Raw genomic sequence first — 27557 nt, 5'->3', positions numbered from 1 at the left:
TAAATTGATATTCCTGCTAAGGCGAGACAGATGATGAACCACCCAGTGAATAGGTCATTTAACTCAGATGGGATAAGTGTTGAGGGAAACTCCGCCTGGGAATGAAGAAGCGCCTGGAATGAAGGGAGGCAGGTGCACACCAGGGCCGGGCGTGTTCGGCGGGAGGACAGTGGGAGCGGGTGCTCTGAGGCAGGAGCGGGCATGGGGTGTCCCAGGAGCTGCAGCGGGGCTGAGGTGGCTGGTGTAGCCTGAGCTCAGAGTAGAGGGATGGGAAGTGGAAGGAGGTGCAGCCAGGTAGGGGCATTGAAAGGACTTTAGCCCTTACTCTATATGAGACAAGGGAGGGGGTGGGATCAGACCCAGATTCTAACGGACCCTCTGGCTGGGTGAGGGACACCCAGTGAGGAGCTACTGCAAAATCCAGACAGAGGAGACAGGAGCCGGGACCAGGGTGGCCTCAGGGAAGCGGTGAGTGAAGTGGGTGAAAGGCTGAGTGGACCCAAAGGGACTCGGCAAAGAGGTTTGCTCTGCTCCCTCTGGGGTGGGCCCGGGCCTGGGGGCGTCTGGATCTGGGCCTGGCGGGCAGGTGTCAGGTGAGCTGTGGACTGGAAGAGCGGGCGAGGAAGCTGAAGGTCACAGCTTGCCTGAGCCACCGCAAGTGGCAGGCCTGGGACTAGAGACCACGCTTTAGTTTCCCATCCTTGTCTTTAGGCTGAAGATGTCATTGCTTTTCCCAAGAAGGCTCTGAGGTGCTAAAAGAGCATGAACTTGGCCCTGTTCATCCCCAGGAGCATCGGGGGCTGCATGTCCTGCCTTCTGTGAGCTGGTGTCTAGGTCAGGGCCTCAGCCTCGTTGCTGGCTCCCCTCTTTCCTGTGGGGCTGACCCTGGCGTGACTGGTCCTACTTTGACCTTGCCCTGTTGATGAGCTTCAGGGTGAAGTGAGCCGCAGGCCCTGGGTGCCATTGTGAACTCCAGGAGGGCTCTGGGCTCGGCCTTGACTCCAGCCCAGCCAGAGGGGCCAGCTGAGCCAGGAAGACTCAAGATGGGTGGGAACGCCTCCTTCAGCTTCCGTGAACCCAGGGTTAGGATGGAGACCCGCCGACTTCAGGCCGCCTCCCTCCCCAAGCCAGCACGGGGGTGCACCTGCCACATGCCCAGCCTGGGCCTTTCTTGCACACCCCGACTCCCGCCCTCAATATATTCCCTCCCTCCCTCCTTCTGCTTTTCCCATGATGATAGCAAGTAGGATCTCTCTCGATTTCTTCACCACTGAGCAAACCCCAGGCACTCAAAACGAGGCCAGGGGAGGAGCTGGGCCGTGGACACAGAAACTGGGCTTCAGGCACAGGTGACAAGGGACTCTCCCTGCCTGCGGACCCCCACCCAGGGTTACAGGAGTGACCCACACAAGTGCCCTCTGTGTACATGAAGCACAGCGGGCGAGCGGCAGAACAGGGCCAGGTGAGATCTTAACCCTGAGCCCCGCACTTGCTGAGCAACCCCAGCTCCTGCCCTACAAAAATGGGACCAGACCGGAGGGACTGGGTCACGGTATCAGTAAAGGAGGGGGCAAAGCTCAGAGCCATGGGCTTGACTTCTGGTCCCAGCTTCCTCCCTGCTTCAGTGACTCCTGCCTTCCTCCTCCTCCTCCTCCCCTTCCTCCTCTTACCTCCCTGCCTGTGCTTCCAGGAATGTCTGCAAAGTGTCTCATGTGTGCCATCACTAGGCTAAGTGCCAACAGGGTGAGAACAAGCCCTCTCGTCAAGTTTGGGCCCTCTCTGAGCCTCGGTTTTCTCCTCTGGAAATGGGGGTACAGATAGACCCTGCCCACCAAGTGAACATGGAAGGAGAGCATTTTTTTTTTTGAGATGGAGTTTCACTCTTTTTGCCCAGGCTGGAGTGCAATGGTGTGATCTCGACTCACTACAACCTCCACCTCTCAGGTTCAAGCGAGCCTCCTGCCTCAGCCTCTCAAGTAGCTGGGATTACAGGTGTGCACCACCATGCCTGGCTAATTTTGTATTTTTTAGTAGAGATGGGGTTTCACCATGTTGGCCAGGCTGATCTCAAACTCCTGACCTCGGGTGATCTGCAGGAGAGCACTTTTGAGGCACCAGTTGGGTGCCTGACGCACAGTAGGAGCTTCCTGCTGCCTCCACATCCCCTGCACCTGGGGAGGACAGTTGAGGTGAGAGCCTGGGCTGGGAAGGAAAGAGAACCCGGAGCCCAGAGCTGCTGCTGTGTTTGCATTGCTGAAGCAGCCCTGAGCCCCCGGGTTCGCTGTGGATGCCCCTGAGGGCCGCGGCAGGATGGGGAAAGGAGAGAGTCCAGGAAAAAGACGTTCCTTCCAGGCACAGAGGACCCGAGAGCACCTGAGGTGGTGGATAAATGAATCGAGGCTGGAAGCTACCAACTAGAAGCGGCAGAGGGTGGACCAGAACTGCAGTTGGCAGCTTTGGGACAGTGAGGACTAAGACGGGGCGGAGTGTGCGACCCCACTGGGCCGAGTCTGGAAAAACGGCTTTGCCTCCTCGGGGGCAGTGCCTGCAAAGGCCAGGCGGGAGGGCGCGGAGCTCACACACCCGGGAAGATGGGAGCTGGAGGGTAGCAGGAACTGAAGACCCGTGGAGGCTGCTGGGAGGGGCTGGGGCAGCAGGGATGGGGTGGAGCCCAGGAATGGATGACCCACAGGTGGCACCATCAGCCCTGCCTGCAGGCCCTTCAACAGCAGAGGCCTCCTGGGCCCTCCTTGTTTTCTGTGTTCCAGCACCTGGGATGCCTCCTGGAGGTCTCCTTCTTGCCTTTGTGGACCCAGCTCCCGTGTCCCCAGCTCAGAGAGGCCCTCCTGGACCCCATGGCTACTTCTCTGCCACCCCCTTGCCTCTGCCCTCGTCATCTGTAGGTCCCCTGATCTCTTACTCCATTTCTTCCCCAAGGCCAGCTCTGTGAGGCTGGGTGCCTCTCAGCCTGTTCCCTGCCACACGCAGCCCCAGCCTCTAGCACAGGGCCCCCCACATAGTAGGCCCTCAATTAACGTTTGCTGAAGGGCTTACCATTTATAGGGCTCTTTCACACCTGTCATTAAATTCATTCATTCAGGCCAGTTGCAGTGGCTCACACCTGTAGTCCCAGTACTTCGGGTGGCCCAGGTGGGCTGATCACCTGAGGTTGGGAGCTGGAGACCAGCCTGGCCAACATGGGGAAATCCCACCTCTACAAAAAATACGAAAATTATCCGGGTGGGGTATCGCATGTCTATAATCCCAGCTACTCAGAAGGCTGAGGCACGGGAATTGCTTGAGTCCGGGAGGCAGAGGTTGCAGTGAGCCGAGATTGCACCACTGCACTCCAGCCTGGGTGACAGAGTGAGACTATTTCTCAAACAAACAGAAATTCATTCATTCATTCCTTAAACTGATGTTAGCTGAGCACTTAGTATGTGTCAGGCCCTGTACAGAGCTGGGAACACAGCGGGAGTGCAGCAAGCTAAACTCTCAGTCAGCTGGGTAGATCAGCTGTTACGCTGTCATGACTCATTCAGGAAAAAAGGAAGTAGAAGTCAGCAGGGGGCTTAAAAGCACAGACTGGCTCAGTTTCAGCTCTGCTGCTTACTAATTTCTGTGAGTGTGGGCTGGGTGCCCCGGGCTTCAGTTTCCCCAGTGGGGATGCCAAGCAGAGGAGCCATGTCATGGGGTTGTAGAAGGCGCAGACGGGCCAGTGTGGCTGTAAGGTGCTTTGAGCACGAGGAGAGGTCTCTCTCTCGGGAGGGCAGTGATTGCCATGATTCCCACCATTAGAGCAGGTTTTGGGGCTCCCGGCTGGCTTGAGGGGTCAAAGTGGTCTTCCCAGAGCAGGCACTCCCTGCAGCTGACCCTCCTCCTCTCATGGCATTGGACACGGCAGGCCTCCCGCCTCACAGCACACTCCTCCTCTTGGTTCCAGGACCCCCTGCCCTCCTTGTTTTGCCCCACCCCACAGGCAGCTTTGATAGGTCTCCCTCGTCTTGGTGACCTCTGGCCTCTGGTGCAGCCGGGGCCCTTCCTCTGAGCCCTTCCGTTCTCTGCCTATGCTCCTGCGGCGAAGGCTCTGCTCTGCGGGCCCATTCCCCGTCCACAGAATCTGCTGCTCAGACCCCTCCCCAAGCTCCAGACCATGCTCCACAGCCCCATGTGGGGCCTGAGAGCACCACCACCTCATGCATCCAGAGCACTGCTCCTCGTCCCCAAGCCCTCTACGTCCCAGCAAATGTGCTCCCGATGCTCAGGCCCAAGCCCTGGAGTTGTGTTCGCTCTTTTCCCTCCCACCCACCCCTCATCGAGCCCTGCACTCAGTCTGTCCAGGATTCAGCCCCTTCCCCGGGGCTTCCTGGGTGTCCAGGGCTCAGGGTTCCATCAGTGTCTCCTGCAATAAGGGTGTCTGCTGCCATGCCCTGGCTTCCATCTCTTTTTTTTTGCAACAGACATCACTCTGTTGCCCCGGCTGGAGTGCAATGGCAAAATCTCAGCTCACTGCAACCTCTGCCTCCCGGGCTCAAGCCATAGCTAGGATTACAGGCGTGTGCCACCATGCCCGGCTAATTTTTGTATTTTTTTTAGTAGAGATGAGGTTTCATCATATTGGTCAGGCTAGTCTCAAACTCCTGACCTGGTAATCTGCCCACCTCAGCTTCCCAAAGTGCTGGGATTACAGGCATGAACCACCATGCCTGGCCCCTGGCTTGTCTCTATGATGTCTGTCCTGCCAAAGCCTAGCCCTTGCATGCAGGGGCGGGCGGGGAACTGAGTGTCTCCAGTACCTGGGGAGCCTGGCATGCAGTGCGTGCTTGTGGAAGGAATGACAGGGTAAATGCACGTGAGGACCTGGAAGATAAGTCAGAAGTGGCTGGAGCGTGAGGCAGGCAAGGCCACATTATCACTCCCATTTTACAGAGGAGGAAACTGAGGCCCGACAGGCTTCCTGAGCTGCTGATGGCAGCAGCCCTGGTGTGCAGAGCTGGATCTTAGCCCACACCTGGTAACTCCCTGCCCCGCTACTGTCTACTAGGGAGAGAGACTTGGGCCACAGAGAGCTGGGCGAGGTGGGAGAAGCCACATTAGTGATTCATCTGAAAACCACAGTTGAAAGGGCAAATGCTGGCCCCGAGGACAGAGCACTCGGTGGGCAGGATGGGCAGGGGTGGGCAGGGAGCAGAGCAGCCCTGCTCCCATAGTGCAACAGCGCCTATCTGAGTTTTCAAGAAGGCTCCCTCCCTGTTCCATGGGACCCCTTGCCCTGGCCCAGCCTCCCCAGCACCCACAGTAGGCCTCTTTCCTGGAGATCCTGCCTCCTCCCCTTGCCAGCCCCAACCTACAGTCTACCCCACATCTGTGCCAGCAAGGGAGGCTTATACAATGCAACTGCAGCCACTTCCCTGCCCTGGTGGCCCCCACTGCCCTCCAGGTAGACACCGTGGCATTTGGCCTTCCGTGGCCCCACCTGCACTGGCCTGCAGCTCACCTCCTTTCCATCTGACTGTCCATCCCTCTGTGCATCCCTGACACATCGTGACGCTTCTGCCCCCAAGCTGTTCGCCATGCCTCAGACACCTTCTCAGACTGGGAGAGCTTAGAAGTTCCTCCTGTGTTTTCAGAAGACAGTGCAAGATGTCCCTGAGACATCGGCTGCAGTCCCCTGCAGACCTGGGGCTCCTTCCTGGGGCCCTGCAGTGGCATTCATCTCTCTGGCAGCCCCAGCAGTCTCACTGACAGAGCCTCGACGCCAGGCCTGGGTCTCTCTCACCACGGGGTCCTCCATGCCTAGCCCAGGACCAGGACCAGGGAGGGACACCGACAGCTGAGCTCCAGGGACCGTGCTTTCCAGCCTCGGCAGGGCCAAAGAGCTGAGCCCAGGTCAGCCTTGCGGGAGAGCCACTGCCCGTGAGCTCACATTCTCAGCCCTGGCGGTATCCAAGCCGGCCAGCTCAGTGAGGACACAGACACCAGGTCCCCAGCTGCCCGACAAGAGGAGGCACCGAGGTGCCCTGGGGTGGAGCACAGCCTCTGACTATGACAATGCCCTCAAGAAGCAGGTGGTGCAGGGGAGGGGACCCTGGATTTGAGGACACACATCTGGGTTTGATCCAAGGACAGCTCTTTACCAGATGGACAAGCCTCAGATTCCCCCCTCTATTTTGTTTTGTTTCTGAGAGTCTCACTCCTTTTGCCCAGGCTGGAGTGCAATGTCGCAATCTCGACTCACTGCAACCTCTGCCTCCCAGGTTCAAGCGATTCTCCTGTCTCAGCCTTCTGAGTAGCTGGGATTACAGACGCCAGCCACCATACCCAGCTAATTTTTGTAATTTTAGTAGAGATGAGGTTTTGCTATGTTGGCCAGGCTGGTCTTGAACTCCTGACCTCAAGTGATCCACCTGCCTCGGCCTCTCAAAGTGCTAGGATTACAGGTGTGAGCCACTGTACCTGGCCCCCTCTCTGTTAAATGAGCAATTCCACGCCGACCTCCTCAGGCTGTTTTGAGAATTAAATGAAAATAAGGACAAGTCCCAGCAGACTTTGTAAACTATCTAGTGCTACGCAGACGCCAGCACTTCTCTGAGTCTGTGAGGCTTACATGTTCTAACAAAGCAGAGGAGTGAAAACTCCAGCTCCCGTCTCGTCAGTATCTTGGTGAAACACAGACCTGGATTCAAATCTTAGCTCTGCCACTTCCTGGCTTCGTGGCCTCGGCAAGTCACCTGCCCTCTCTAAGCCGCCTCTCCCTCAGGTGCAGAACCAAGATGATGGAAAGACTAGCCTGCAGGTTTGTGGAGAGGCTCATGAGAGAAGGCAGGTCAGGTGTTCAGAGCCCTACCTGGCTCCATGCTCTGAGCCATTATGTGCTGTGACTGGGGGTGGTGCCGGCTTCTGCCTGAGACTTAAGGAGCTCTCAACAGCTAATCCTGCAGTAAATGGGCTGGGGTTTGGCAGGAGGCCAGGGTTTTTAATTAGCTCCTGCCCTGAGATGAGGCAGTTGTGGCTCCACTGTCAGCAGTGACAGTGTGGTGCCTGCAATGAGTGGGGACGTCCAGGCCACCTCCCTCTACCTCCGGAGGGCCACCTGCACCGCCTCCTGACCTGCCCAGGCTTCACCTTCCCATCAGGCCTGGCCCAGCCTCCACCGTGACCATTAGCGCTCCAGGCAGCAGCCAGCGGGGGCTTTCTCCAGCGCAGCTCTGACCTGGCTCCCACTTCCAGCCCTCAGTTATTTCCTACGCTCTTCACTCAGCCTGCACAGCCACTCCGGCCCCTCCTGGGCAGGCTCTCCTCTCTGGCCACACTGACCTTCTTTCTCTCTCTTTTTTTTTGAGATGGGGTCTTGTTTCGTCACCAGGCTGGAGTACAGTGGCGTGATCTCGGCTCACTGCAATCTCCGCCTCCCGGTTCAAGTGATTCTCCTGCCTCAGCCTCCCAAGTAGCTGGAATTACAGGTACCCGCCACCACGCCTGGCTAATTTTGTATTTTTATTAGAGAGGGGGTTTTGCCATGTTGGCCAGGCTGTTCTTGAACTTCTGACCTCATGCTCTGCCCACCTCAGTCTCCCAAAGTGCTGGGATTACAGGTGTAAGCCACCGCGCCCGGCCTACGCTGACCTCTAAGCGCCTCAGGACTACCAGGCCTTGGCACATGCTGTTCCTTCTACCTGGGGCTCCCTCCTCCCTCTCTTGCTAAATGAACTTGCCCTCAGGATTTCACCTTCAATATTGCTTCTGCCCAGTGGAGCATTGCTTTCCCACACACGGGTCATGTGCCAGAGGCTCCATGACCCGTGATCAGCCCACATACCATGTTTTGGCAAAACTGCTGGTTCATCCTCGATCTCTTCACCGGCCCCTAAACTTCAGGAGGCTAGGGACGGTGCCCACTTCCTCACACTGCCTGGTTCGCCGGTGCTATCAAGTGTGTGTTGGTTGACTGAGGACCTCCTAAGCGCCACCTCCTTAGCACCAGGCACCTACTCCCTGTGCTCTCCTTGAATCTTTGCAATAATCTCACAAAGGAGGGTTATTGCTGAAGAAACCAAGACCCACAACCAGGCATGGTGGCTCATGCCTGTAATCCCAGCACTTTAGGAGGCCAAGTCGGGCTGATCACCTGAGGACAGGAGTTCAAGACCAGCCTGGCCAACATCGTGAAACCCTGTCTCTACTAAAAATACAAAATTAGCTGGCCGTGGTGGCACACACCTGCAGTCCCAGCTACTCGGGAAGCTGAGGCAGGAAAATCACTTGAACCTAGCAGGTGGAGGTTGCAGTGAGCCAAGGTTACACCACTGCACTCCAGCCTGGGCAACAAGAGCGAAATTCCTTCTCAAAAAAAAAACGAAAATAGAAACCAAGACCCAGAGAGGGGAACTGGCTTGCTTGAGGCCAGAGCCAGTGACAGCAGGGCAGGACTGGACACCAGGCCTGGCCAGTGCCACTAGAGGCCCACCCACGACAGCCGGCTTGGTCCCTGGGGCCCTGCCCCACTGGCACCGGGCCCAGCAGCTTGCATCCCTATAAGCCAGGTGCTCCGTCCAGGGACCACACCTCTTGTGGGCCTTTTCCATTTCCTTTGTCTCCAGGTGCATGAGTGGCTTGATGCAGGTCTTGGAGACATTTGCCATGTTTCACTGGAGAGGGTGAGTGGGAGGGACGGAGCGATGAATCTCTGCGTGGCCTCATGACAATCTGCCATCCTTTCCCCTGGTGGGGTCTGCACAGGGAGGAAGATGGGAGCCACTCATCCCTGGCCCTGACTCCTTTCTCCCTACAGAGGCAGATGCAGGCTGCACGAAAGGACCCCACCAGGAAGTGCCCAGCTCCAAGATCTGCCAGCAGCCCCAAGCAGCCTCCTGCAGAATCCGTCTACACAGTGAGTCCCGGGGCCCAGGCTCCCTCCACCGCTCTCAGGCCTGAGGCAGGGTCTGATTTCCTGGCTCAGTCCTTTTCTTTCTTTCTTTCTTTTTTTTTTTTTTTTGAGACAGAATCTTGCTCTGTCGCCCAGGCTGGATTGCAGTGGTACCATCTCGGCTCATGCAACCTCTGCCTCCTGGGTTCAAGCAATTCTCTTGCTTCAGCCTCCTGAGTAGCTGGGATTACAGGTGCGCGCCATCATGCCTGGCTAATTTTGTATTTTTAGTAGAGACGGGGTTTCACCATGTTGGTCAGGCTGGTCTTGAACTGCTGACCTTGTGATCCGCCCACCTCCGCCTCCCAAAGTGCTGGGATTACAGGCGTGAGCCACTGCGCCCGGCCCCCTGCTTCAGTCTTATACCAGCTGTGTGACTTCTCCTAGCCTCAAGTTCCTCATCTGTAAACAGGGACAACTTCCACCTCGTGGAATTTCTGTGAAGCTGAAAAAGCATACGAATGCCAGGTGCCCCCCAGGCCGTGTTCCCCTCCTTGACACGGCCCCTCATTCTGGAACAAGTGAGGGCACAAGTTGGTGAGGATGAAGAAAGCTCCTTCATCTGACCAAACAACTGTCCCCACTTCCTCCTGTTTTTATTGCACAAACAACACAAATCACAAAAAGAGGAAGAGGTCAGGCGCCATCCCACGCCCTTAACACATCGGTGATTTTTAACTATTCGCTCTCTCCCCTCCCGGCACATGCAGACATGGTCGCCACCGCAGCGGCGACACGGGTTGGGACCCTGTTTGCTCCACTCCCTGCTGTGTCCTAGGCATTTTCCGAAACAATCTTCCTGGAGATGTGGGAGTGGCTGCGGCGTCGGGGACGAGGAAGCCAGGCCGCCCCAGCCCAGCCAGCACGCGGCCCTCGGCCCAGTAGCTGGGGCTCAGGAGGGTGGGGAACACTCATCTTGCTATGCTCCTTTAAGCTCCGTGAGCAACATATGCTCCAAGCGGAGCAAGTGACGAACAAATGCCACCCAGTGCCAGCTGGGGTCCCCATCCCGTGAGATCTGGCACCGCCAGGTGGGCTCCCCACTCCACACCCGGGAGGCACAGAGCCCTTCTGGGGCCCTGCGGTTTCTGCAGGTGCACGCTCCCTGGCTGCGTGGGCACTCGGGTTCTCCTCGCACGTGCTGCCGTTTCTGTCCCCACAACATCAGCTCACTCTAACTACGCCACCAAACTCCACACAGAGGACGCCTTGTCTGATGAGGATGGGGCAGGTGGCATTGAGGCCAAGAAAACGTCCCTGTGGGGCAGTGCCAACAGGTAGTTCCAAGTGGAATATGGCGTTTCTCAGAGGGCTCTCAGCCTCTCCGCCCTGGGGAATTTCCATCAGCCACGGCTTTGCACGTGGCCAGAGCCTTCCTCATATTCTCTCCTGTCTCCCAGCATCTCGTGGTGGTATTTTCCCTACCAGGGATTCTGGTGTCAACTGTTAGATGAAAATATTTCCTCTCTCTCTCTCTCCCTCTCACTCTCACTTTCCCTCTCCCCCAGCATACACATATGTGAAATATATATATATATATGTATGAAGAAAATAACCAGCATCCTAATCCCATCTTCTTCCAGGATAAATGCTAGTAACATTGACTAATATATTTTCCAGTATTTTTTCTATAAATATATACAAAGAAACCCATACACACTCACACATCCTTCTTTTTTAATTGGAGTAATGCAGCAATTTTTTCATGAACATCCTTCCACACGAATAAATATCCTTCTATGAGATTATTTTTAATTGAAGAGCTCTTTTGAAAAGTAGAGCCCCCTTTTTGCCTGGGTTTAGAAGCTGCTAGGACTCAGACTGACTTCTCTGAAGAGAGCTACCTGCTTGCGGGGTTGCAAGGCAGCTTGGAGAGGAGAGGTCGTAGGACTTTGCTAGGCCCTTGACACAAGGGTCTACCCACTGGGATTGGACCTGGGCAGAGGAGAACGGCATTCACAGCGATGATGATATCAAGTGCCATTTGTTGTGTACCTACTATGCGCCAGGCATCATGGCAGGACTTTACACCTGTTACGTTTTATCAACCCTCTTAATAAGGCTTTGGGGTATAGGTGTTGGCCCCATTTTCACTTTATTTTCTAATTATCTATTGCTACTATTTCAGTTTATTTTTTAAAAATGTGACCTATTCTTTGGGAGGCCAAGGTGGGCGAATCACCTGAGGTCAGGAGTTTGAGACCAGCTTGGCCAACATGATGAAACCCCTTCTCTACTAAAAATACAAAAATTAACTGGGTGTGGTGGCTCATGCCTGTAGTCTCAGCTACTTGGGAGGCTGAGGCAGGAGAATCACTTGAACCCAGGAGGCAGAAGTTGCAGTGAGCTGAGATCATGTCACTGCACTCCAGCCTGGGTGACAGAGGGAGACTCTGTCTCAAAATAAATAAGTAAATTAAATAAATTTAAAAATAAAAGAGCAAACTTGATTAAAAGCATGAATTTGGGGTGGGTCCCGAAACCCCCATCCAAGCCTTGTTCTTTTGCTTACTGGTTCTGCTACTTAAACTTCCTGAGCCTTAGTTCCATGATCTACAAAATCGGGTTAACAGTACAATCCTGGTTTACAGCTTACAAACATGCTGTGACTTCTTCCGTCTGAAATTCCTCGAGCCCGCCTTTCCCTCCAGCTCCCTGCCCTTTCTCCACAGCACCTTAGAACAGAGTTCCTGGTGGCTCAAGCCTGTAATCCTAGCACTTTGGGAGACCGAGGCGGGTGGATCATGAGGTCAGGAGTTCGAGACCAGCCTGGCCAATATGGTGAAACCCCATCTCTACTAAAAATATAAAAAATTAGCCAGGCGTAGTGACGCATGCCTGTAGTTCCAGCTACTTGGGAGGCTGAGGCTGGAGGATCAATTGAACCAGAGGCGGAGGAGTTGCTCCACTGTTGTCAGGTCCCTGAAGGTGACTTCAGCCCCTCTCCCTCTCCTTTCTGTTCCACTCTGTTCGCTTACAGCCCTCCTCTTCGCCAGAACCTTCCTTCTCAGTCGTCACTGACTCCACGTCGTTAAACCTGTGGGCAGTTCTCGTTCCTCACCTCCCTTGATGGATCAGCAGCATCTGACACCCTTGCGCTCTCCCTCCTCCTCAACACACTTTCTTCACTTGCTTCCAGAACATTCCACTCTCTCCTGATCTCCCCCTGCCTCACTGCCATGCCTCCTCAGTCCCTTTCACTGGTTCCTTCTCCAGAACCAATGGAAACCTGACCTGCAAAGATTAGAGTAAACGTTGGAACCCATCCTTCGATCCCTCTTCTCCCATCTTCGCTCCCTTCACTGGGTGACCTCATTTAGCCACAAGGTTCTGAAGCCACAAGGTTCTGTAGCCTTGTGGCTACATCCTGACAACTCCCAACTTTGTATTTCCAGCCCAGACATCTCTGAACACCAGAGTCAACCCCACTTGAATGTCCAAATGGCCTCTCTCTCAAACCAAACTCCAATTTTTCTTTTCTTTTTTTTTTTGAGACAGAGTCTTGCCCTTGTAGCCCAGCCTGGAGTGCAGTAGCGAGATCTGGGCTCACTGCAACCTCCGCCTCCGAGGTTCAAGTGATTCTCTTGCCTCAGCCTCCTGAGTAGCTGGGATTATAGGCGCGCACTGCCACACCCGGCTAATTTTTGTAGAGATGGGGTTTCGACATGTTGGCCAGGCTGGTCTCAAACTCCTGACCTCAAATGATCAAACCACCTCAGCTTCCCAACGTGCTGGGATTACGGGCATGAGCCACTGTGCCTGGTCTCAAATTCCAATTCTTTGCCCCTCTGAGTGCCTCTTCCCCCCGTCTCCTCATCGCTGCTCCATCCTTCCCGTTGCTCGCTGGAAATGTTGAAGTTGTTCTCTCTGTCTGTCTTTCAATCACTACCCATATCCGATCCATCAGCAAATCTTGCTTCAAAACGTATCCAGAATCCAACTCTTCCCCCTGCCCCAGGGCTAACAGTGGTGGGAGCCAGTCCCATTTCTTGCCTGGAGTCCTGCAGTTGCTCTCTAAGCAGCTGGTCTATTTTTATCCTCTCCCCTCCCCATATCCCCCTACACCACCCCCACCCCTGTTCGTTTTCCACCTGGCAGCAGCCAGTGATCCTGCTAAGCCATCAACAGATCGTGGCCCTCTGCTCAGAGCCCTCTGAGACAGAGACACCAAGATGGGGTTAGATGAGCAAGGGTTTTTTTGTTTTGTTTTGTTTTTTTCACTCTGTCACCAGGCTGGAGTGCAGTGGCTCGATCTCAGCTCACTACAACCTTCACCCCCCGGGTTCAAGCAATTCTTCTGCCTCAGCCTCCCAAGTAGCTGGAACTACAGGCACCGCCACCATGTCCAGCTAATTTTTGCATTTTTAGTAGAGACGGGGTTTTACCATATTGGCCAGCATGGTCTCAATCTCTTGACCTTGTGATCCACCCACCTTGGCCTCCCAGAGTGCTGGGATTTCAGGCATGAGCCACTGTGCCCAGCCTGCTCCCTCATTCTTTCAGCTCTCTGCTTGCATGGGACCTTTCAGTGCAGCCTTTTCCTGACTTTTCTTTCAAAATTGCAGCCTCCCTCCTATCCTGTCCCGTCCCAGCCTCCCCGTCTTCCTTCTCTGAGTGCCTCCAGTGTCCTCATGGGCACCTTTTACCGAGATGATTGTCAGTCTGGAGCTTCCTCCTTGTCCCACACCAGCCTGGCACCCGGCACACAGTAGGTGCTCAGGGATCACCCACTCTATGATGGGCAGAAGCCTGTTCTTACCTCCCAGGGTGTCTGGGGTTCCACGGGGCCTGGTGCAGGGAAGGGGGGACACCCAGTAGCAAATGTGAGGTGTCAGGATGTGGTCTGCATCCTCCTTCAGCAGCAGTACTCAGAGCCCCCGCCCGCCCAGCAGCTCTGTACCAGACCTGCCGGGCCCAGCGTCCTTGATCTTGCTCTCAGCCTCCAGTCCCTCTGCTCCCTCTCCTACTCTGAGCAGTAGCCAGAGGGATCTTTTTAACACATAACTCTGGTGCCTGGTGAGGAAGGCCTCCAGGGGCTCCCCATTGCCAGTGCCTGGTCTAGAGTTGAATTGCTTCTCCAAGAAGTGTACTCCTTCCCGAAAGACACCCCCGAATCTCACCCGTCACCCCCAATGTCCAAGACCTTCAGACTAGGTCCAGGCCCAGGGATGCTAACCTCAGCTCTGGCCTCAGCCTGCCTGGAGGAAGGCATTGCCGTTGACTTCACACCTCTGGCAGTTGGATGACAACTGGGGTCAGCACCATTGCCCACTGGGCAGCAGGAGGCAAAAGGCCTGGAGAGCCTGGATCCCAGACAAACAGCCACAGCCCAGCCCAGCCCAGCCCCCAGCCCCCAGCCCCCAGCCCCCAGCCCAGCCCAGCCCAGCCCTCAGCCCCCAGCCCCCAGCCCCCAGCCCCCAGCCCAGCCCAGCCCAGCCCAGCCCCCAGCCCCCAGCCCAGCCCAGCCCAGCCCCCAGCCCCCAGCCCCCAGCCCAGCCCAGACCCCAGCCCCCAGCCCCCAGCCCAGCCCAGCCCAGCCCCCAGCCCCCAGCCCCCAGCCCCCAGCCCCCAACCCCCAGCCCAGCCCAGACCCTAGACCCCAGCCCCCAGCCCCCAGCCCCCAACTCCCAGCCCAGCCCAGCCCAGCCCCCAGCCCCCAGCCCCCAGCCCCCAACCCCCAGCCCAGCCCAGACCCCAGACCCCAGCTCCCAACTCCCAGCCCCCAACCCCCAACCCACAACCCCCAGCCCAGCCCAGCCCCCAGCCCCCAACCCCCAACCCCCAACCCCCAACCCCCAGCCCAGCCGCACAAGCAGCCCCCTCCAAGGCCTGTGCAATCTCCCAGCAGGCAAACCTAATGGAGGGCCAGGAGGGGGTGGTTCAGGGGCTCAGAGGGTGTCCTGTTGCCAAGGCGGCACCCTGCATTTCACAGCCCGGTGAAGCAGGTCAGACCCTGCATATAGACGCACCCCAGTAGGTCAGGACTTGTCAAAGGCTTCACTCAGCAGCTGCTAATTGGTGGTCACCTCCACAGCCTCCCCTGCCCTCAGCCCCGCAGCTGCTCCTGCCCTGCCCGCTGCACCACTGCCTCCTTGCCCACTTGCCCACTCACCCACTCGCCTGCTCCCCCACTGTGTGGGTCGGGGGGCCTGCAGGGTCCCAGGGCAGGCTGGTCTTCTCTGGCCCTGCATCGCCTGCCCTCTCTGGGCTCATGTGTTCTGGGCAGCCTGGCTGAGCTGGACAGGAAGCAGGGAACCACCTGTGGGTCCCCAGACCTGCTCCTCTGCCGGGACGCAGGCAAGGAGGCTGCTCCCCTCCCTTCTCTCTGTGACCAGAAACGTCCAGCTCAGAGAGACTGTCAGATCTTGAGACCTCAAAGGGGTCTGGCCTGAGTGGGTGGAGGGTGGAGGGCACAGGACCACAGAGGAATATTCCCATCCTGGGTGCCAGGGTAGCCGGGGTGCCTGGTGCTCCGGGCAGGTATGAAGGCCCGGAGCACACAAGCCAGGGCAGGCCTTGGAAGTTTCTCTCCACTGGAAATGGGGCTTCTTCCTGGGGCAGCCCTGGTTGCTTTCCTACAAGGAGGGAGGTTGAAAGCCCCTCTCCCCAGACCCAGCCTATTTCTGGCTCAAAGACCCCTTGAACTCGTCCCCGGGGCCACCCCACCATGCCCGTGCCTGATGCCCTTGAAGTGAGGGTCTCCCAAGTGCCAAATGGTTTATTACTTGGATTTTCATGCCCAGCTGCCTCTTGGTGCCTGTCTCCCTCCCTCCTCCCCTCCCGCCTCCCGCCCTCCTCCTGCCTCTGAGCACCACCTGTCTCTCCAGCCTGCCTCAGCAACCCCTGCTTGCCTGTTGCCAGGGAAACCGCCTCCTTGGCAACCAGCCGGCATCCATATGACATGTATACTCAGGAAGGAAAGGCTTCTGCTCTTGCTTAGGCTGTTGGTGGGCTCTGCTGTGAAGCCCAACAGGTTCTGAGGGAGGGTCTGTCTGGTCTGTGATCCCAGAGAGGGGAGGTGGGCAGGCATCATGCCTCTCTTGACCATTCAACAACAGCTTATAAAGCACCTACTACTTGTCTGCCTATGTGCGGGGCCCTCTGTGCACAGTATCTCATTTAATCACGCATTGAACCTACAAAATAGATGTGATTATTCCCATTTTATAGACGTGGAAACTGAGGCATGGAGAGGTTAAGGGGTTGCCTTTGGGCGGCAGAAGTCAGAGCCGAGATTTGAACCTACTCTTGTCTGATTTTAAAGCCCCGGTTTTTCTTTTTTGAGACAGTCTCATTGTCGCCAGGCTGGAGTGCAGTGGTGTGATCTTGGCTCATTGCAACCTCTGCCTCCCAGGTTCAAGTGATTCCCCTGCCTCAGCCTCCTGAGTAGCTGGGACTACAGGCGTGCACCACCACGCCCAGCTAAGTTTTTTATTTTTAGTAGAGATGGGGTTTAACCATGTTGTCCAGTATGGTCTCAATCTCCTGACCTCGTGATCTGCCCGCCTTGGCCTCTCAAAGTGCTGGGATTACAGGCGTGAGCCCCCGTGCCCCTCCAGAAGCCCCGGTTCTTTCTACCACCTTGAGGTCTCTGGTCAGGCCTCTCTTAGCTGGGCCAAGAGTGAGTGGGTCCTAGGACACCCTAGTGACGGGGAAGCCCCTCACAATAGCTTGTTGGGTGCTGCTCCCTTTGTGCTAAGCACAGCTGTGGGATCAGGAACCCAGAGACAAACCAGGCATGGTCCCTGCCCTCAAGGGGCTCCCAGTCTGGTGAGATGCTGGTGGGAGTAGAATTCTGACATGATCCAGTACAGGAGCCATGAGGCCCGGGGCAGGGCCTCCAACCGCAGCTTAGCTCGACACTCACTCGGGCTTCCTGGGAGGAGGCTTGGGCTGTGGAGAGCCTGTGGTCAGAGAGTGGATGGCAGGAGCTTGAGATCTCCAGGATGGCTACAGCCCAGGTGGCCCAGAAGGGGTGGCTGAGGGGAATGAAAGGAAAGTGGCAGGCAAGGGGGCTGAGGGGTGTGCTGAGAACCAGGGCTGGGCTCTGGAGTCCCCCAGCAGGGCACCGGCCCAATGGCCAGGGAGTGTGACCCCAGTGGGTGCCTGGTTATCCTTGAGTACAGGCTGGGGGGGTGGAGCTAGAGGGCACGGGTGGGTGGGAGGACCCTGACAGGAGCCTGGGCTTTGAGTAGGGGCATGAAGGCAGAGGTCAGGGAGGCATCCTATTGGAGCAGTGGCCATAGGTGTCATTGCAGGGGCCTCCTGGCTGCCAGGCCCTTGGGACAGGCAGGGACAGCAGGAGGAGACCTGTCCCTTCCTCTGGCCAGCCAAGTGGAAGCCTGGATAAAACCTACCAGGTGGAGCACAAGGTTTTACTGGAGTCCTAAAACGGGCTTAGGGAGGTGGCAGAGAACAGAGAGGGGTCAGCCCTGTACAGGCAGGGAAGGGGCAAGGTGACTCTGGGAAAGGGGTGGCACATGCAAAGGTGTGGCCGGGCTCCGCCCTCCCCTGGGCTCCCATGGCGGAGTGTATAACAGGCAGGGAGGCCAGCTGCTGGGGCCGGGGACTGCCCTCTGCACACCTGCCCCTGATCTTGGCACCCTGTCTCTTGCAGGCTCTGCAGAGCCGCGAGACCGAGGTCTATGCCTGCATCGAGAGTGAGAATGGCAGCCCACCCACCGCCACGCACAGCCCCTCCTCCAAGGTACACAGGCGCGGGGCCGCAAGCCTGGCTTCTCACTGCATCTGACCCTCCCATCATGGGTGAAGTGGGGGGCAAATGGGACATGGAAATGAGCCACCTGCTGTGGAATCCCAGCCCTCTTCTGGTGGCAGCTGGCCTGCTGGTTAGGACTGGAGGGTTTGAGTTCCTGCTCCGTCCCTTAGCCACTGTGCAGCCCTGGGTGAGGCAACTAACTTCTCTGTGTCTGAATCTCCCTGTGTGCAGACTGACCACCTAACCGTACCCACCTCGGAGATTTTCAGTGAGGGTAGAAGGTTGTGCTGAGGGAGCTGCCTGGGACCCGCTGTGCCCATGCACTGTGAACCAGTCTAACTACCACGGGCATGATGTCCACACTGGCCAAGCACAGGGGGTGTTAGGCTTCCAGCTGCCCCCAGGCCGGTGTTGGTGCAAGTCTGGAGCTAGAGTGTGAGCTGTTAGAAGCTGGGCTGCGGGTCAGGGCTCTGCGATGGTCATGATAGAGCCTCAGGCATATTACACAACCACACCTTCTCTCTTAAACCTGTTTGCTCATCTGTAAAGTGGGTGAGCAATGCTTTCTTGCAACACCAACTGCTCCTGAGTTCAGATGTGTTCCAAGTTGAGTGTCATCTGTGCCAGAGCTTTCAGCACTGTGAAATGTGAGATGTCATTCAGCCAGAACATCAGCTCATGGGCATCTTGGAGCACCCGTCAGGGAGGGCGGGCGGCTGGCACTTGGCCTTCTGGCCCAGGCCGGCACTATTTGTTAAATTGCCTATTCTCATAGCCCTTTCTATACTCAGCCCTCAACTAGACCCAGAGCGAAAGCAGGGTTTCCCCTGGCCTGGGACCCCCAGGGATGTCTGGGCCATCTCAGGCAGTGCCCACCCTGTGCCAGGCCCTGGGGTGCTGGTCAGGAGAACTAGGCATGTCCCTGGCCTCTGGGAGCCACAGTCTGTAGGAACAGGTAACTGACCCCATGGACACACAGCGGTATTTGTAGCCCTCTTGTGAGGGGTGGTCTTCTGGGAGGGACCAGCCAGGGCGGGGAGAGGGGAGGGCGTCCTGGGGCCCTACCATGAGCCAGTAACCAGATGAATAGGAGGCAGTTGGAACAGGTGAGTCTATGGGAAGAGGCACATCCCAGGCAGAGGGCAGAAGGCTGAGGGCAGAGCTGTGGGGGAAGCTCTGAGGCTGGAAGGGGAGGCCCATGTGGCTGGAGGGCAGACAGCAGGAGTGGGGGCAGCGTGGTGCAGGAAGAGGCTGGGAGGTGGCCTTGGAGACAAAGGGCAGGCCCTCCATCCAAGCTGCACAGGAAGTGATCTGTTGCCCTCTGGCTAAAACTAAATGGCAAGTTCATTCTTTTCTACCTAACGGTCATTTTCTCTTTCTCTCCCTCCCTCCCTTTCTTCTTTTCTATCCAGGGGAGACTGCATAGATTCGAAGATGATGATGAACTTAACCTGGTCTATGAAAACCTCTAAAACAGGCTCCACCACCCGCAAAGCTTGCCCTGGGTCAGAGGACCGGGCAGCCCCTGCCACCAAAGGACTTAACCTGAACTGGGAGAAAGGCCCCCAGGGACACCCCATCATCTCACCCTCACATTCAAGGCCCTTTCTGCCTTGGCTGGCCCCGCTCCCCGCATTCTGTGATTCAGCCACCAAGGGTTTCACATCTTGGGGCCTTTGCCCAGGCTGTTCCTTCTGCCAGGCGGTCCCTTCCTCCCTTGGCCCAACCAGCAAAGCACTCCTCAGTCTTCCAGGGGTCTCCTGGATGCCACTCTTGCCCGGAGCCCTGCTCGCCACCTCTCGCTGACAGAGCAGCGTGCTCTCTTGGCACCAGCCTGCACCTCGGCCAGCAGGGCAGCCTCTGAGCTGAGGGAGGACCCGGCAAGGGCCTCTTAGCAGTACTGTGTGGGGAGCCGAGGGGTGGAGGGGCTGGGGAGCGGCTGCGCAAACCCCCACCTGCCCAGCTGGGCCAGAGGCATGAGGCAGCCAATCGGGGCTGGCGTGGGAGGTCTGCGGGATGGACAAGGACGATGGATCCCTGCAGATGCCAGACTGGTATCAGGGACAGATCTAGAGGTCTAGAACACAGCAGGCTGGGGACCTGGAGCAGAGACGGCTTGGGTACAAGCTGGTGAGGAAGCAGATTCTGGCATGTTTGGGGTGAGGGCAGAGGGACTGATGAGGGGAGGAGGGTGCTGGCTAAACAGGAGCTGAAGGCCGGGCGCGGTGGCTCACACCTGTAATCCCAGCACTTTGGGAGGCCGAGGCAGGCGGATCACGAGGTCAAGATATCAAGACCATCCTGGCCAACATGGTGAAACCCCGTCTTTACTAAAAATACAAAAATTAGCTGGGCGTGATGGCGTGCGCCTGTAGTCCCAGCTACTCGGGAGGCTAAGGCAGAATTGCTTAAACCGGGAGGCAGAAATTACAGTGAGCTGAGATCGCACCACTGTACTCCATCCTGGCGACAGAGCAAGACTTCGTCTAAAAAAAAAAAAGGAGCTGAATGGATAGCCTGAAGCTCCTCCTACCCTAAGGGTCCCCACTCCCCTTGGCCTGTGTCATCTCCTTGGTCACCCTCAGGCCTTCCCCACGGCCAGGCTCAGCCATCCCTCCTTCCACCAAAGGTGCAGTGCCCCAAAGCCCCTTCTGTCTGGCTGGCCTGTGCCCACCACCTGTGGTGTCATCCGGCCCTCCTGCTCGGTCTGTCTGCTGTCAGCCCAGCCCTGGTCCCTGTGGATTGAGGTCCCAAGTGGTCCAGCTGTGGGGTCTGGTGCTGGGACCCTCACGGGCAGCCGGAGGACCCCTCTGAGGCAGAAGCTCAGGCCCCATGGGGACAGTGGCTTCCCCGTGCCTGGCCCTGAGCCATGCCTGCTGTTCCGAGTGCCCATGTCACCTCATTTCCTCCTCACAGCAGCCCTGCACTGCGGCCAGAAACCCATCCCCAGGCAGGCAGTGGCTGGGTCGGGGTGTTGCTGGGCTGCCGGGCTCTGCTTCCTCTCTCCCCTCCCGCATCCCCCACCCCCGAGTTCTCCCACCTTTGCTCATTTGTGAAATGAGCCAGTCAATCCTCCCATCCCACCTTGTGGGCTGCCCCAACCCCAAATGTGCCCAGGGAGGGTGGGGAGCCCAAGGCACAGGCCCTGCCCCTGCCCCCAACCAGCACAGGGCTACCAGCTGGCAGAGGCACCTTCGGTTCTGCAGGTCAGGGCCCTCCCTGCAGGGATGGGAAGGCTGGTGGTAGAGGCTGGGCACTGACCGACCTCCAGAAGTTGCTGGGCCCTCTGCTAGGGCGGCACCAGACTTCCCTGGTCCCACAGGACCGCCATTGGCCTCCCAGCTTGTCTGGGGCACCTGCCTGTGAGCACACATGGCGAGGAGGGCTTTAGCAGGCTGGCGGAACCAAGTGGCAAGGCCCCTGCTCCCAGAGGCTGGATTTGAATGAACTCAGGGCCTATTTGAGGTGAAGCTGGTAGGTGTGCATGGCGGCCTCCCAGGCTCCTGGCTCCACCAGCCTTAGGTGGGGGCGAGGGTCAGGGCAATGGGGGCAATGCTACTCAGGGTGCAGTGAGCTGCCCCAGGAAATCCGAAGCCAGCAAGACAAGGAGAGGGCCCCCGCACTGGGCCTGCCTCCCCCACCTCCTGGGCCTCTCTAATCTCAGCTCCCAGACCCTGGACGCTCCAGCTGGGACTCAGTCTTTTCCAGTTTGTTTCAGGGGTAGAGAGGGGAGCCTGTGCCCTGGCCCCGGCATCACCAACACAGCCTCCTGCAGCTGCCCTGCCCCCAACAGACCCCGATGAAACCCACACCTGGCCTTGGACCCCCCTGCTCCACACCTTGCATGGTTTTTGCCTCACTTGGAATAAAATTCCAACTCTTCCCTGTGGCCTAGGACGTTCTTGGGGGCTGACCATCACCCTTCTGGTGGACATAGACATTGCCAGCATAGTGGTCAGCTGTGCTTGGTTCAGGGCAAGGCTGGGAGGCAGTGGGTGCTGAGGTCTTCAGTGAGCAAGAAGAGAGGCTGGGAGGAAGAGGAGGAGGAGGAGGAGGAGGGGGTCGCATGGAAGGACAGGACCCTAAAGGGCTTTGACCCAAGGGAGGGTGGAGCAAGAAAGTTCTAAGACTTCTGTGGGCGGCAAAGAGGACTGAACACCTGTTCTGAGCCCCCAGGACTGACAGCCTGCAGAGGCAAGCTGGCTCAGGGCAAGGGGTGGCAATGAACTCCAGGGTGGGAGGTGCAGGGGGCAGTGGGTGGGGGGAGGAAGAAGAACAGAAAGAAGACAGAGAGGGCATGAATGTGAGCTGCTGGGGTGCAGGCTTGCTTTCCACTCAGAATGGGTGGAGGAGAGAAGAGAAGAAAACTGCTTTTGAGAGCATCACAGGCTGGGTGGCCCCACGGCCTCCCCTGAATCCCTGCTCCACCCCCTACAGCCTTGTGGCCTTGGCAAGTCCCTGGCCACCTGAGCCTTGGTTTGCAGTGACAGTCAAGACAGCTCAGACCAGGCGTGGTGGCTCCTGCCTGTGATCCAAGCAGTTTGGGAGGCCGAGGTGGGTGTATCACTTAAGGCCAGGAGTTCGAGACCAGCCTGGCCAACATGGCAAAATCCCAGCTCTACTAAAAATACAATTAGCCTGGTGTGATGGTGGGCACCTGTAGTCCCAGCTACTCGGGAGGCTAAGGCAGGAGAATCGCTTAAACCTGGGAGGCAGAGGTTGCAGTGAGCCAAGATGGCCCCACTGCATGCCAGCCTGGGCAACAGAGTGTGACTCTGTCCAAAAAAAAAAAAAAAAAAAAACTGCTCAGTGTCTCAAAAAGGACAAATGGGGACTCCCTGGCTCCCTGGCTCAGGCAGAGGCTCAGTGGGTGTGCATTTCCTTCAAGATTCATCCTTCAGAAGAAACAGGCTGCTGGGGCAGTGCAGAGGGTGTAAGTGACAAGCAGGCCTCCCTGGGAGCTGGGGCCCGGGCTCTGCAGCCATGCCTGTAAGGAGTGCCCGCGGGGTAGTACGATCACAGGGACAGGCCAGGGCTGCCCAGAGCTGGGGGTGGGGGCAAGGCGAGCAGAGGTGAACGGAGAAGGATGCTGGCTCAGTAGGAGCTGAATGAATGGGCCTGGAGAAGGCCTGAGAGTGGGGGTGGGGGTGGCTTGAGTGGAGTAGCTGAGGCCCAGGTGAAGGGGAGCCAAGGGCCTTTGAGGAAGGGCAGATGTGAGCAGTCCTGAGTGGGATGGGCTTAGGTCGGGGAATGGAAGCCCCAGGCAGCCCCTGCAGGCCCTTGCCCAGGTCTCTTGAGTCTCAGCTGATGCTTCCCTCTGCCCACTGCCCCCTGTCCTGATGGGATTTCCCACCATCTCCCCACCCAGCCTGCCCTACCCTCCTAGGTCTTGCCAACCTTGCCCTCTGAAGATACATCTCAGCCATGTCTGGCACCCCCAGGCTTCCCTGCCTGCCTCTAGGAAATTGACCCCTTCAATGGGTTTCAGCCTCATCAAACCCCCATCCGCTTGGCTCCTGCTCTGTCAGCACTTGCTTGAGAAAATCATCCTGGGAAACCAGCCTCTGGGAGCGGGGGCCTTGACCCTCAGTTCTACGAGCCTGCCAAAGCCCTCCCTGCCTTGTGTGCTTGCAGGCGGGGGCCCAGAACCAAGCAAGGAGGCCACTGGCTGCCCTCTGGGACCAGAGAAGTCTGGTGCCACCCTAGCAGGGGGCCCAGGGACTTCTTTTGGAGGTCAGTCTGTGGCCAGCATCTACCACCAGCCCAGAAATTGAAGTGGGTGCAGGAAGTGGTATTCCCTCCTCAGCAAACATTTCCAGAGGATTCTGGCAGCAGAGTTTCCATGGGAACATGTGCTGGCTCTCCGCTGCACCTGGTGGGGCTGGGGTTCCCTTCACAGCCAATATTGCAGACCTGAGCCCGGTGGCCTTGGCCAGGGTGGGCAGTGCTCTCTGGCCACCCGCTCTCACAAACCTGAACTCAAGTTATAGGCAAAACCTGCTTTTCCTTTTCCTTTTTTTAAAAGCATATTCTAATTTAAAGGCCACGCTCCATTCTAAAGACGCCTCTGGGATTTCAGAGATGGATTTTCATGTAGTTCAATAGTTTTCTTGGCAGACAGCTTATGCAGGAGGGGTGGCTCAGTCCAACCAGGATGAGTGGCTCAGTCCAGCCAGGATGAGTGGCATTGCTCCGTTCCCTGAAACGCCAGGGGATGTCATTTGCCCACCTGAGGGGCTTCCCCAGTCTTAAGCACGAGGCTGTGGTCAGAATGATGGCCTCAGCCTTGACTGAGCGCGGGTCAGGCCAGACTCTCTGCACTTGCTGTTAGCGTGTGTGTTGTGTGTGTCTGGAGGTGACATATGTGGGTGACATAGGCATATGTTGCAGTAAAACATTAAAACTACAGCAAAATGGAATTCCCCCGATGCACCTGCCACCTCCCAGCCTCCCTATCCCTCCCCTCCGCGGCAGTAACCAACCAGGTCATTTGGGAGTGTTCCCTTCTTTGCTGCTTTGATTGCATCTATGCACATACCTGTGAACAAGGGAAAGACGGAGCTTCCGCACAGCCACGATGGACTCATTCTGTAGGTGTTCTTTGCACTTGCTTTGATGCAGCCCCACGTGGTGGGATCTGCCGGAGATGGAGATGGCACACAGGAGCTGCCAGACTCCAATTACAGCAAAGGATCCTGCAGGACACACGGACCCTAATGTAATCAAGCCCTTATTGAAGGCCTTTTCAGTTGTTTATGATTTTTCAACCTCACATAAGCGGCTGGCTGCAGGGGATATCCTTGTACACACACATCTGCAAAACTTTCTCCATGGGAAATGAGAAGGGATTCCTAGGGCCCAGGGCATGGAAAATTCACTGTTCTAACAGTCACTGCTAAATTGTCAGGCCTGAAGTTGGACTGGCTTATATTCCTAGGACTCTTTATCTAGAATATCTCATTTAATCCTGAAAATAGGTTGGGAATGGTGGGGAGGGGTCGTCTCCCCATTTTACCAAAGCAGAAGCTACTGCTCAGAAAAGCTGACTGGCTCTGGGTCACACAGCCCAGGAGGAGCAAGGCTTGGCTGCTTTGGCGGGTGTGAAGTCCTGCTGTCGCCAAGGCTGGGTGGGGGAGGGAATGGGGGAAGCAGAAAGAGCCACTGAGAGATGTGGTGCCCCCAGGACTAGGGAAGCCTGTAGAAGGACAGATTTCCTTCAGTGATGGGCTGGCAGCCTCACATTCCTCATACCCAGTTTCTCAGAAGTGTGTGTGCGCGTGTGTGTGTGTCCGTGTGTGTGTATGAAGTTGGGGGAGTCCTCCTGCCTCCCAGTAGTCTATCTCCTTGGGGAAATGGAGGCAGGTCCTTAGAGACGCAGGGGTTGGGCCTTCCCAGCAGCCCACACCCGCTGTGAGGCCTGGATCCTGGCAGCTTGAACGCTCTGATCCTGTCTACCCTGGAAATTCCCAGGCAAAGCATTCCTGGAGGTGTGAGCCGCCTCTTAGAAGCTTTATAATCCGGGATAATGCTGCTGTAATTGGCATTGTTTTGCCTTTACAATCCTCTCATTACCTGAAAACGAACTTTGCAAATGGCTGTATCTGGAGTGGGTTTTATTTTTACCACTTTGTGGACCTTGAGGGACCAAGAAGTGGTGGCACTTTCTCTGTCTCCCCCTTGCCTGCACCATCCCCATCCCCCAATGAGCTCCCCAGGCCCAAGTGGGCCAGATCCTGGCCTTGACTCAGGACACAGCCCTGTACCTTGCTCCCTGCCATGGGCTGATCCAGGGAGATCTCTTCTCCCCAGATGCCCCTTCTGTCACCCATTAAGTCCACCCATAAGAGCCTCCCTCCAACCCCTCCTCCTTCCAGCCATTCCCAGTCCAAACAAGTCTCACCTGATCTTTCTATAGCACAGATCTCACCACATCATTCCTCCCTCAAAAGCCTGCCATACCTTATGGTTACAGTCAATTCATTCCAACAAGGGGGCTGCCATCATTTAATGGGGAAAGAACAGTCTTTTCAATAAGTGGTGCTGGGAGAGCCAAACCTTTACATGACCCCTACCTCACACCCTATACCAAACCTCACAGTGGCTTCCACTGTCCACAGGATTGGGGCTCAACCTCTTAGTTTCACATTCAGGGCTTTTTCCACTTCTTCATTTTTTTTTTTTGAGGCCCAGGCTGGAGTGCAATGGCATGATCTCGGCCTACTGCAACCTCCACCTCCGGGGTTCAAGCAATTCTCCTCCCCCAGCCTCCTAAGTAGCTGGGACTACAGGCCCGCACCACCATGCCCAACTGATTTTTTTGCATTTTTAGTAGAGACGGGTTTTCACCATGTTGACCAGGATGGTCTCTATCTCTTGACCTCATGATCCACCTGCCTCGGCCTCCCAAAGTGCTGGGATTACAGGCGTGAGCCACTGTGCCCAGCTATATTTTTTTTGCATTTTTAGTAGAGACAGGGTTTCAACATGTTGGCCAGGCTGGTCTCAAACTCCTGACCTCAAGTGATCCAGCTGCCTCAGCCTCCCAAAGTGCTGACAGGCATGAGCCACTGAACCCGGCCATCCCTTCATTCTTTTAACAACATTTGTCCTGCTCCAACTATGTGTCAAGCCCAGTGCTGTGGCTGGAATAAGAAATGGACAGTCCTGTCTTCAGAGTCTACCAGCTCATTTCTGATTGGCTCCTGCTGGCCCAAAGTCATCCAGCTCCATTGATGCTGCTGTTCTCCAAGATGCTGAGCTTCCCACCTGTAAGCCTGGGCTCCTACCCTTCTCTCTGCCCTGAGGCCCTGCACCTTATTCTTTGCCTAAGGAATTCCTGCTCAAATGCTACCTCCAGCCAGGTACAGTGGCTCACACCTACAATCCCAGCACTCTGGGAGGCCAAGGCAGGCGGATCACCTGAGATCAGGAGTTCGAGACCAGCCTGGCCAACATGGCAAAACCCCATCTCTACTAAAAATACAAAAATTAGCTTGGTGTGGTGACACACGCCACAGATATTGGCCACAGGGCAAGATCCATCTTAAAAAAAAAAAAGCTACCTCCACCATGAAGTCTTCCTTAAAGCCCCCTCCTGCTCCCTCCTGCACCAAGCAGTTTACTCAATCCTCTTATTGCTTTGACCTCTTCCAACTGAATCAATTCACACACATCCAACTCCCCCTAGAATTCCCAAGCTTCCCAAATATAGCAAACACCTCATCTGTCTCTCTTTGTCTTTGCCTGACTTACAGTATCGGCTTAGGAGCTATTTGCTCAAAAATTTAAAGGAATCTCTTTCTTTGCTGGTGATTCAACACCTGTTTCTCAGTGAAAAATGGAGAATTTTTTTCGATTTCCGGGAAGTGATCTTTAATTCGTATGTGGAAGGCCAGCAGTCTCCAGGGAGGCTGTGTGCTGAGCTGTTGGAGGCGAGGCCAGGCACAGGGAAAAGGCGGGCATTCCCGCCCCCTCCCCCCTTGGATTCCTGGGTGCCAAGACTGTGGAGGGGCTCTGAGGACACGTGCCTCCTTCGGAGGTCACGAGCCCTGTTAAGGTGGTTCTGCTAATTGATTCCAGAAGCCCTTGTGACTGCCAGGGGATGCCTCAGCGGACTCAGCAATGTCCTGACCCATACCTGTCGCCTCACCAGATGGCCTCCCTCCTGCCTCAGCTGCCTCAAGGCTGGGCCACATGTCCCTGACCATTTGGGGCCTGGGACTCCCCCAAGTAGCCAGTAGAACTGAGCCCGGCCAAGGGTGGTGGCAAGGGGGTGTGGAGAGCACTCGGGAAGCTCCTTTCTATCTCTCTCGCTAGCTGATTGGATGGTTTTCCAAAAAATTGTTTTCAGTGTGTGTGTGTGGTTTGTTTTTGTTTGTTTGTTTTTGAGACACGGTCTCACTCTGTTATCCA

The 27557-nt window shown here is 56.6% G+C and overlaps 1 protein-coding gene across 1 annotated transcript in view; it reads left to right on the top strand.

Annotated features, from left to right (window-relative positions):
- Positions 1–21528, top strand: part of NFAM1 (NFAT activating protein with ITAM motif 1) — a 45898-nt gene extending 24370 nt beyond the window's left edge. The window contains exons 4-6 of the mRNA XM_012476974.2: positions 8792–8890; positions 17544–17633; positions 19058–21528. Of these exons, the coding sequence (XP_012332397.2) occupies positions 8792–8890; positions 17544–17633; positions 19058–19117 (249 nt within the window). The 3' untranslated portion in view covers positions 19118–21528. The remainder of the gene's footprint in view (positions 1–8791; positions 8891–17543; positions 17634–19057) is intronic.
- Positions 21529–27557: the final 6029 nt, after the last annotated feature.

Source organism: Aotus nancymaae, unplaced genomic scaffold (genome assembly GCF_030222135.1).
Source record: "Aotus nancymaae isolate 86718 unplaced genomic scaffold, 86718_ANA_hifiasm-v0.15.2.pri h1tg000076l, whole genome shotgun sequence".
In the NCBI taxonomy this organism is placed as follows: domain Eukaryota; kingdom Metazoa; phylum Chordata; class Mammalia; order Primates; family Aotidae; genus Aotus; species Aotus nancymaae.
The sequence above is the reverse complement of the archived record's forward strand: the minus strand, read 5'-3'. Positions and strand labels throughout refer to the sequence as shown.